Source organism: Ctenopharyngodon idella, chromosome 5 (genome assembly GCF_019924925.1).
Source record: "Ctenopharyngodon idella isolate HZGC_01 chromosome 5, HZGC01, whole genome shotgun sequence".
Lineage (NCBI taxonomy): Eukaryota > Metazoa > Chordata > Actinopteri > Cypriniformes > Xenocyprididae > Ctenopharyngodon > Ctenopharyngodon idella.
This window is the reverse complement of record NC_067224.1, coordinates 42,123,899-42,135,327: the sequence shown is the minus strand read 5'-3', so window position 1 is coordinate 42,135,327 and position 11,429 is coordinate 42,123,899. Positions and strand designations below refer to the sequence as shown.

The following is an 11,429-nucleotide window of genomic DNA, read 5'->3' as shown; positions in this document are numbered from 1 at the left end:
AGTCGCCGGCGCCGCTTCCGCTTTTCCGGTCATGAGTATGAGGTAACGCAGCTCTGTTTATCATATTAGATACATTTGAGTGTGTTGAAAATGATGTTATAACGTTACTCTGTGCGTTCGCTCGGCGGCTGCTGTGAGACACTGTTACACACTGCAGTAAGACAGATCGATTTTACAATATCATATTAAATGCTGGATGGCTTGTGTTGATAAATGACATGCGATTAATTTTAAAACGTATTGTATAATGGAGAAAATGCTGTATTACTGTTACTAAAAATAAAGCTGCATCTGATTATGCTATGTTAGCTACTTGACAAAATAGTGTTTTTCTCTGAGGCATGGTAAAACATGGTACTCGCAAAAATCAAGAAAATTACATTTAAACAGTAAGACTAAACGTGTTGAGCTATATAACAATAATTAGTTTTCTGTCTATAAATATATCAAAACAGTTGTTGCCTTGTCTATTAAAACGTGTAAATATTAAAGCATCTTTGGTGTTTCCATGGTTTCTACAAAATAAAACCGGAAACCGAGGGTAACGCGGGTATGACGCAATTGACAGGCTTTGGTTAAAATTGCAATTTTCTCACGATTTACAAATAGTTGGAAACATTTGGGATATTGTAAGTACTCAAGTGAACAAAATATAAAACACTGGCCTAGTGGTTTTTGGATAATTTACTGCAAAAATCTTACATATTGCACCTTTAAAACAGACAACAGAGAATTTCTGGAAAAATAAAGCATGGCCGTATTAATTTAAAAATGTTAACACATCATTAAGTTGTTAAAGTCTTATGAATTCAACTGATTAGACATACTTTTTGATTATTAAAATGTAGTTAAAACATTAAAACAGAATCCAGAGAAAAAAAAAATATATATTTGGGTAAAAATATTTGGGTAAAAAATAAAAAAGAATTTCTGAAAAAACAAACAAAAAACATTTCATAGGTCTTATAAATTCAGTTAATTAAATAATTTTTAAAGGCCCACTGAAGTGCCTTGGAACGTGCAGCTTTATTCACTGTGTTGACGTAATTTTGAATGAAACAGGAAAACGGGGCAGGATATATCTAGAAGCATTCGAACGCACAGCCTTGGAAAGTATACTTCATTTGACTCGTACGCGTACACAGGGCACGGTTGCCACCTTGTGGATAAACTAATTATTGCAAAAAAATGTGAAACCGGTTACAAAAATCCGCCGGTGTGTGTGTGATCTCTTACCCACAGCACTGACTCCAGCCGCTCTGAACTGACCCAAGACCAGACCCTGTTCACTCTCGGCCAGCGCCAGCAGCAGCTCATACGCCTCGATACACTGCTCACTGTAACACACACACACTGTCATGAAAACACACATCCGGAGGAATGTGGAGGCCAGCACGGATCCTTCATCAGGTCCTGAAACGCTGTGGAAAATATTTAACAGGAGACAAAAGCAACAAACAGGCCCAGACGTGAAGCGACCGCTGGAATGCGTTTGTTTCATCGGCCTCAGATTCTAAACCAACCACAGGTACAAATAAACAAGAACTAACCTACAGAGGTCATGTGAGTTTGACTGTATGACGTTCCTGAGATTTAAATGAAAAGAACTTTATTTTCTAGTTGTTGAGTTGTTTCATGTTGACTTTCCCTGCAGTTATTTGTCTTCTTTTGTAAATACTGTCGTAAGAGAAGCAGTGACATGCATCACATGATCGTGTTTATGGTGTCGATCTGCTCAAGTGTGTGTGTGTGTGTTCTGAAAGCCGTCAGTGTGATTAATCGTGGTGTTTTATGCTCTCGGCGCCGTCTCCGTCTTTATGAGGGTTTGACTGGCCTCGTCCTCCTCGTGTAATGACAGTCAATCTCAGCGCTCAGATGACATCACCGTCACAGGGGACGAAATTCAATCAAACCCTCGACCTCCTGCTGCAAAACCATGTGATCAACACACCCAATACAAGAGCTTCTGCCATTAACCACCGCTGCGAACACAATAATGTTTACAGACAATATTCACAGTATAAAATAAAAATTTGGTATCATTTTTTTTTTAGTAAAAATACAGTAAAAACAGTGAAATATTATTCCAGTGTAAATCAGCTGTTTTCTATGTGAATATATAGTAAAGTGTAATTTATTTCAGTGATCAAAGCTGAATTTTCAGCATCATTACTCCAGTCTTCAGTGTCACATGATCCTTCAGAAATCATTCTGATATGATGATTTGCTGCTCAAGATATCTAATATTTAAGTCTAATTCATCAGGAATTGAGTGGATGGTGAAAAGTGGGAATAATAAAGCAGAATAATCTGCATCTCTTCCTTTAACATCATTTTAGGGATTGAATCGCTTCAGCATGAATACAAATGAGCCCTGCGTGTGTGTGTGTGTGTGTGTGTGTGTGTGTGTGTGTGTGTACCTGTACTGCAGGGCCAGTCTGAGCGCGGTGGCGTTGGACTCATATTTGCCCACCAGCATACTCATCCGCTCCGCGTTACTCTTACACTCCTCCAGTGTGATGGTCAACAAATCATTCTGAGACTTCAGGTGCTCGATGCGACTGAGACACAAACAACGAGAAACACATTCAGATAAATGCAGCTGCGCTCCGATTCACAGGCAGTGCTCCCTGCTCCCTACACACTCAGTGTGCAACATATCTGAAGATGTTCACTTCAGCTGACAAAACTCATTCAACCTCAGCAAACACACACAACACTCGAGCTGCACAGATTTGGGATTATTTTAGTGTTATCTACATACTACTATAGTATCTATTAATATTTTGAATATATATATTTTTTAATTTCTATTTAATTTTTAGTAATTTTGCTATGTGCTTTTGTCATTTTTATGTTTTATTTTTATATTTAGCTTATATATATACTTCACCTTAAATGAAAAATGTTTTTTATGTGTAAGTTTTAGTAATTTTGTTTTGCACTTTTTTAAATTTCATTAGTTTTTGTCTATTTAGCTTATTTATTTTTAAGTTTGAGTTTTAGCAATTTTAGTACTTCAACTTATTTAATTTAGTTTTTTTTTACATTTAAATTTTAGTAATTTTGTTATATACTTTTGTTATTTATATCAGTTTTTATTTTTTAATATTTCTATTTCTCTTTTTTTGTTTTAGTAAATTTAGACAAAACACAAAATTAAATACTATATATATATATAATAAAAAAATATTTAAACAGAATGTATTTTATTTTAAATGATAAATTATTAAAATAGCTAAACTTTCATGTAATACTAAGGTGGTTTATATTTACTTCAATTTATGTTTAAGTTTTAGTATTTTGCTATATGGCTTTGTCATTTTTATAATTTTTTTGTTTTATTTTTATATTAATATCTAACTTATTTTTATTTCAGTTGGTGTTTTAGTCATTTTAGTACTTCAACTTAAATAAGTTTAGGTTTTTCATGTGTAAGTTTTAGTAATTTTGTTATGTACTCTTTATACTTTATTAGTTTTTTTAATATTTCTATTTATCTTATTTATTTTTCAGTTTGAGTTTTAGTAATTTTAGTACTTCAACTTCAACTTATTTTATTCAATTTAGGTTTTTTACATTTAAATTTCAGTAATTATATGTACTTTTTTATTTTTATTTTTAATATTTCTATTTAGCTTATTTATTTTATTTCAGTATAAGTTTTAGTAATTTTAGACAAAAACAAAAATTAAGTAAAATTAAATAAAGTTTAGGTCATCTACAACGAACAAAAATTATTTTTTAATAGTTTTGGTTACTAATAACAACACTAGTATGACATACAACAATGTTTTATATATATATACACACACACACACACACACACACAATAAAAACACAATATATTATTTTAAATGATAAATTATTAAATTAGCTAAACTTTAATGCAACACTAAGGTGGCTTGCAGTGACTGATGGGTAAATTTCCCTGTGCACTTGTTCCCTATGATGACACTGCAGTGCACACTCTATCAGGACGTGGAATCACACTTAAGATGGACTTCACTTCCAGTGACTGACACGCATCGATTGATTCAATAGTACACGTGCAGCAGCAGATCTCATCTAACAGCAGCTCTTCTCTGAGCTTTTACAGGTGGTTTGTGTTTCTCTAAGTACCTGTTGAGTCTCTCCGTCTCCACTTCAAACTCTCGGATCTTGCTCTCGGAGATGGCGGATCCGTGCGAGTAGAGCGTCTGGAAGATCTCCTGGATGTTGGAGCAATCCTGAAGGGAATGAGCCAAATGTTCTGCCACATTACTGGAGACCTGCAGAGAGACGGAGAAATAACACCCAACATCACAGATCAACACTGGTGTTACGGCCCATTAAACTCTCCAGCACGGTGCTGAAACTCCTTTCACTACATAAAGTTTGAAAATCTCCCACTGACGTACACTGTAACATTCAAAATGTAACCAATGTAATGACATCATCACGACATTTGCATACGGAATAACAGCGACTGCTCTTCTTTCCTGCCTCATTTGCATGCTGAATTGCGATTGGCCTTTTCTTTCTTGACCATCAATTGCTGCGTTTGCACTGAAGATGGTGTGGCATTATGTTTTTCTGATGCAGCATCACAGTGATATCATAACATCTAACATCATCATCATCATCACATCAGATGAATAAAGTCTGAAGTGTTCGGCTGTTGGATGATCGAGCTGCTTCTGGCACGTGTGCAAGAACTGAATAATGGAATATTAAACGCTTTGGCTCTGATTATTAACTCTAGAGCCAGAGAGAGAGACAGAGGAGAAGGTGACCCGTCTGTCTCTCCCATGAGTCAGACTGTGACACTGAAACCACGTGAGCAGACAGACAGCGGAGAGAGCTCGATCTGACTGCTTCAACAGCACACTTCACATACTATTAGAGGGATGATTTACCTTCATTTTTTCTCTTGATCATACATGGCACAAAATCTCATCTCAACACATTTGATGTGACACACTTCCTAATTTTCATCTGAATATCAACAATTGGCCGCTCGCAAAGACCCGCCTCCTATAGTTACTGTTGCTATGTCCGACAAGCCATGCCGCTCTCACACCACACATCACGTTCTCACGCAGTGAAAAATACATCGCGGAGAAAAGAGGACACAGAGCAGGTTACTTTTGATATGAAACAAAGTCTCAAATTTTGTCATTTTTAAAGAATACAGTTTTGTGGCTCTTTAATGTGTCGTGACAGATCAAGCGGCTCATGAACGATCATCTCTTCTTATTACTAGTTAATTTATATCATCAAATAAACATGAATGAACCACAGAAAGACGTCAGTACATATCATTTTTCAAGTTCAAGTCTATCAACGTTAATCTATTAACTCCTCTGACTGCTTTGTCGGACAAAATGGCGGATTCGGCGTTATGATTGGTTAGATCGCCTGTCAATCAAACTCCCGGCAAAGGGCCAACTGTGAGATTTAGTCAGTCTAAACAGTTTTGAGATTAACTGACCTAATTTTGTGTCTCTGAACTTTATATTATGTTGAATATCAAAGGCTTCTGTTAACGAGGAATTTGTGGACACATTAATGTTTTTAGATTTGTGGAGTAAAAATACTGTTTTTAAGGAAAAAGAACATTAAACGCCTCAATTTCTAAATTCAATATATTTTTTTTTTTTATATTTATTGTAACTCATGGGGTTATTATTCAATAACTGCATGAATATGACATATTTCAGACATCTTCACTATTTATTAAAACCTATAGGTTAATTGACTGAAATCATTAAATTTGAATTGAACTGTGTTGCTATTATGATATAACTTATAATTAAAATAGACAAATATTGAAGTTGCACATTATAAAGATGTCAGCTGTGACCTCATCAGCATGAGTCTGTCTGTCATCTGCCTGTCTGTCGTCTGTCTGTCGTCTGTCTGAATGTTCGTCTGTCTGTCTGTCTGTCCGTCTGTCTGTTGTCTGTCTGTCTGTATGTCTGTATGTTCGTCTGTCTGTCTGTCCGTCTGTCTGTCTGTATGTTCATCTGTCTGTCTGTCCGTCTGTCTGTCTGTCGTCTGTCTGTCTGTATGTCTGTATGTTCGTCTGTCTGTCTGGTTGTTTGTCTGTCTGAATGTTCGTCTGTCTGTCTGTCCGTCTGTCTGTCGTCTGTCTGGTTGTTCGTCTGTCTGTCTGTCCATCTGTCTGTCGTCTGTCTGAATGTTCGTCTGTCTGTCTGTCTGTCCGTCTGTCTGTCTGTCTGTATGTTCGTCTGTCTGTCTGTCCGTCTGTCTGTCTGTATGTTCGTCTGTCTGTCTGTCCGTCTGTCTGTCTGTATGTTCGTCTGTCTGTCTGTCCGTCTGTCTGTCGTCTGTCTGTATGTCTGTATGTTCGTCTGTCTGTCTGGTTGTTTGTCTGTCTGAATGTTCGTCTGTCTGTCTGTCTGTCCGTCTGTCTGTCGTCTGTCTGGTTGTTCGTCTGTCTGTCTGTCCATCTGTCTGTCTGTTCGTCTGTCTGTCGTCTGCCTGTCTGTCGTCTGTCTGTCGTCTGTCTGAATGTTCGTCTGTCTGTCTGTCTGTTGTCTGTCTGTCGTCTGTCTGGTTGTTCGTCTGTCTGAATTTATGTATGTATGTATGTCTGTCGTTTGTCTGTCTATCTGTCACCTGTCTGTCTGTCGTTTGTCTGTCTATCTGTCTGTATGTTCGTCTGTCTGTCGTCTGTCTGTCTATCTGTCTGTCTGTCTGTCTGTCTGTCGTTTGTCTGTTTGTCGTCTGTCTGTTTGAATCTCTGTATGTCTGTTGTCTGTCTGTCTGTATGTTCGTCTGTCGTCTGTCTGTCTGTATGTTCGTCTGTCTGTCTGTCTGAATCTCCGTATGTCTGTCGTCTGTCTGTCTGTCTGTATGTTCGTCTGTCTGTATGTTCGTCTGTCTGTATGTTCGTCTGTCTGTCTGTCTGAATCTCTATGTCTGTCGTCTGTCTGTCTGTCCGTCCGTCTGTCTATCTGTCTTTGTGTCTGTCTGTCTCTCACCCCGATGCTGCTGATCTCAGAGCCCAGGATGGATCTCTCTGCTGGTAGTGATTCTGATCGTGTCTTAGAAAGCTTCACTCGCTCCGCCACCTGCAACAAACAAACATATTCAAACATACTGAAGTCATGAAAATGAACATTCTGCCATCATTTACCTGTCATTCTAAACCTGTATGACTTTTTCTTTTGTAAAACACAAAAGGAGATTTTTTTAAAGAATATTCTGACTTTTACTTCAAATAATGAAAATGAAGGACTGAAGCTATTAAACTTCAAAATTAAATGACTTAAATATTGGTCTGTTCCTCACTCAAAGCATCATAAAATTTAATCTTAATCAAGACACCAAAACTAAAGAACAAACAAAAATAAAATAAAGTAAAATGTAACAAAAACGTATACATTACTTTGGCCACAGGGATGTCATTGCTGCTGCTGCTGGTGCTGAGTTCTCCTGTGCTGGGGTTGATGGGACGTCCAGCTGGGGTCAGACGCCCGGGGCTGGACGGACCGCCGGGCTGAATGCTCTGGAGACGCGTCTGCAGCTCTCGGACCTACAGGGACGGAAGGAGACGTTAAACATGTCGAACTCTGTTTCCTCCTTAAGATCTTCAATCTGTGTTCAGAGAGCAGCTCTTGAGCTAAATCTAGACGTTGAGGTTTGTTCAGCGTCTGTATTCATGCGGCTTCATTCCAATCTATATTAGAGGCAGCAGAAGCCACGATGATCACAGATCTCTCATCCAGTACATGAAGAAACACCACAGACACACACACACACTGCTGCGCTGGGTCAACGAGTGCATAGAGAGTGAGTCTGGATCAGGAATGATCCTCTTCTGAATTACAGGGAAATATCTGTGACCTGGAGTTGATTTTCAAGGACATTTCTGTTTCTAGAAAACAGTGTAAATGACTGCGGGCAGCCTTCAGGACACCAGTACCAGAGCAGGCATCAGTGCGTGTGAGTGAGTGTGTGTGTGTGTGTGAGAGAGTTTAATGTTGGCAGTGATTGTGAATTTTCAAGGCAAATAAAGCTCCTCCTGCAGTATAAAGGCTGCCAAAGGACAAATAAAGGACTGAATCTCAAACTAACACACCAAAACAACACTCTGCGTCTGAGCTTCATCACTGTGAACGGCTCTGGAGCTCTTATTATCATTACATAAACACACGTTTAACTGAATCAGACCTCATGGAAAATGCGTGCAGACTTATTTCACCATGTTCAGAAACACCCTCTCCCTAAATCACAGATGCAGTAACACACTGAAGAGTCTCGACGGTCTCAGCATCTCTGCAATAAACCCGATCGCATCAGAAACAGCGAGCGATGCATCGGACCAATCACACGAGCACGGGACAGATTTCATTAAGGGTAACCGAAGGCCGTGTGCCGTCTGAATGTGACCCGGCTGTTTCTATAAAAGCCTTTGGCCTTTTTCACTCTGTGCATCTCGGGGCTAATCATGTTAGTGTGCTAACCGGCTTCAGACTGGCAGATTCGATTACGGACTGCGTCTAAAAGCAGCAGACTAATCGATCCAAACAGATTTTTGCTGTGTGCTTTTTCCGAGAGCGATCCGAAAGGCCGGATTCTTATTTAAGCTCAGATAGATTCATCACGATCCAGACCTGAAGCACAGCTATATTTAAACGAACACGCCACAGCCGCTTGAGTCAAGACATGCCGACGAGACCGTAATTACTGGTCTGGGTTTGTGGTGCTGGTTTGTTTGATTACAGCCGCTGTGTGTGTGTGTGTGTTTGAATGTGTGTGTGTCGAAAGCCAGCAGAATTGTGTGCTGCTTTAATGCTGCCGTCATCCATCTAAGTCAGAGACGAACGCGTTACACACTCACTGCTGTCCATTACAGACCGCGAGGACTGACAGCATTGACCCGCTGAGTTAAATATTGATATTTTCTCTCTTTGTTAAGAGCTGATGGGCTTGCGGCACGAGAGGATGTTTTTAGTTCAACCACTTCTGCGCTTCTCAGCTGGTTTAGCTTCATGAAAACCCAACAGAGTACAAGAATTGTTACCAAGATGTCCTTAAAATCAAACACTGAACTGTAATAGAGTTACTGTGAACTGAACGGATCCAACAACACGAAACGAGCAGCGTTTTCTTCATCAACACTACAAATTAATTCATACATTCAGCATTACTGTATGCGTTCAGTAAATCTCATTCTCAATGATGACTATGATTAGATTCTCATTACTGTAATACAGTAATTTATAGTAAAAAATATTTTAAAATTAGCATAAAGACAAAAAATAACATAATATACAGTAATTTATATTATAATTTATAGTAAATCATGGTAAAAAATGTGTATTGAAAGAAAAAATACTAACACAATGTACAGTGGGATATAATAAATTATATTATAATTTATAGTAAAAATTATTTTTAATTAGCATAAAAACATCAATATACTAACACAATGTACAGTAATTTAAACTAAATTAAAGTTTAATTTATAGTAAAAAATATTTGTTTAAAATGTGCATAAAAAGAACAAAATACTAGCAGTGTACAGTGATTTACTGTATAGTAAATTATATTATAATTTATAGCAAATTATGGTAAAAGACATTCTAAAAATGTGCATAAAAAATTCTAACAATGTGCAGTAATTAATAGTAAATGATATTATCTATAGCAAATGATGGTAAAAAATATTTTTAAAATGTGCAGAAAAAGAACAAAATATTAACACAATGTACAGTAAGTTAAAATAAATTATAATATAATTTATAGTAAAAATTATTTTTTTTAAAAATTGGCATAAAATGTTAAAAAATGCTAACACAATGTACAGTAATTTAAAGTAAATTAAAGTATAATTTATAGCAAAAATTATTAATGTATATTAATTTATAGTAAATTATAATAAAATATATATAGTAAATTATGGTAAAATAAAATTTTAAAAAAAATTGCCTAAAATAGAGCAAAATACTAACACAATATGCAGTACTTTATAGTAAATTATAACATAATTTATAGCGAATTATGGTAAAATTTATTTCAAAATGTGCATTAAAAATTACAAAATACTAACATGTGCAGTAATTTATAATAAATTATATTATAATTTACAGTAAATGATGGTAAAAAAAGATTTAAAAATGTGCATGAAAAGAAAAAAACAATCAATATAAAAAGTAATTATAGTAAATTATATTATAATTTATAGTAAACTACAGTAAATTATATATATATATATATATATATATATATTTTTTTTTTTTTTAAATTAGCATAAAAAGAACAGCAAAACACTATCACAACATACACATATTTTACAGTAATGAGATTCTGGGGGCAAAAATGTTCTTCATCAACTGCGAAACGAGTAAAAATCTGTACAATAAACATTCAAAAAATTAATTTCAACCATGAATCTTTAACTGGGAAACTGACCGGGAATGTCTGGGATTAAATCAAATCCAGAGTTTCCCAATGGATCATTCTACAAATAAATAAATAATAAATAAACATATAATTTTGAGCACATTTCCATCAGCCGGTGTGTGAAAGTGAACACCTGAGTGTCATTAACATCCGTCCAGAACAAAAACAGGAGCATCTGCGGCCCAGGAAGACCAGCAGCGTCTCCCACAAGACTGAAATGAGTTTCTCCTCTCGCAGGAAGAGACGGAATTAGACCGTCCGACTTTCTGGGATGAGAAAGACCTGCAACACTGAACATACAAGATACTTCCACTAATATATATATATATATATATATACCCCTAAATTCTCAGTACTGTATGTGTCCAGATGTTTTACTTTTGAGCTGGTGTGTCACTCACGCGTCTGCGCAGACGGTCCCGCTCCTCTCGGATGGCGTTCATGGTGGCTTTGGTGCGGTTGAGATCTTCCTCTTTACTGCACAGCATCGCCGTCAGGCTCTCGTTCTCCTCCCGCAGGCCGGCCAGCTCCTTCTCCCAGCGCACACGCTCCTCACACAGACTGGGGTAGAAATCGCGGCCCAGAGCGCCCTCGATCTCCTCCACCGTCTGCAAACATGACAGTCATCGAGTATTATGGCAAAAAAACATTTTCACCAGGAATAAAATGTTCATTAAAAGTCTTCAGAATATAGATATGAATAAAACTGTAAAGTTTGGTGTGTGTAAAACTGTGGAGATTTCTGACTTTACAGATGTGGATTGAGATTGAAATCTACAGATGCAAATAGATGAAGTGAAATTAAATATGGTTTCGAATGTTTTCTTTCCTCTAGGTCTCTGAAAGAAGACGTGTATCAATAAATACAGAAAACCTATAAGACCATTATAACACATCTCTCTCAGACAGCATTGAGATCAAAATGCAAAGCAAATTGAAACTTCTCCTGAAAAGTCTCATGTTTCTCCTGAGAGAAAACGCAGCGCTGCACAGTGTGCTCGTACAGTCAGCGG

The 11,429-nt window shown here is 37.0% G+C and overlaps 1 protein-coding gene across 7 annotated transcripts in view; it reads right to left on the bottom strand.

Annotated features, from left to right (window-relative positions):
- Window positions 1-11,429, bottom strand: part of LOC127513165 (colorectal mutant cancer protein) — a 107,196-nt gene that overhangs the window by 40,226 nt on the left and 55,541 nt on the right. For all 7 annotated transcript variants that reach the window (XM_051894768.1, XM_051894762.1, XM_051894764.1 and 4 more), the window contains 6 exons: window positions 10,818-11,024; window positions 7,397-7,543; window positions 6,990-7,079; window positions 4,123-4,271; window positions 2,421-2,561; window positions 1,237-1,337 (listed from right to left, as the gene is read on the bottom strand). In XM_051894768.1, coding sequence (XP_051750728.1) covers window positions 1,237-1,337; window positions 2,421-2,561; window positions 4,123-4,271; window positions 6,990-7,079; window positions 7,397-7,543; window positions 10,818-11,024 — 835 coding nt within the window. The remainder of the gene's footprint in view (window positions 1-1,236; window positions 1,338-2,420; window positions 2,562-4,122; window positions 4,272-6,989; window positions 7,080-7,396; window positions 7,544-10,817; window positions 11,025-11,429) is intronic.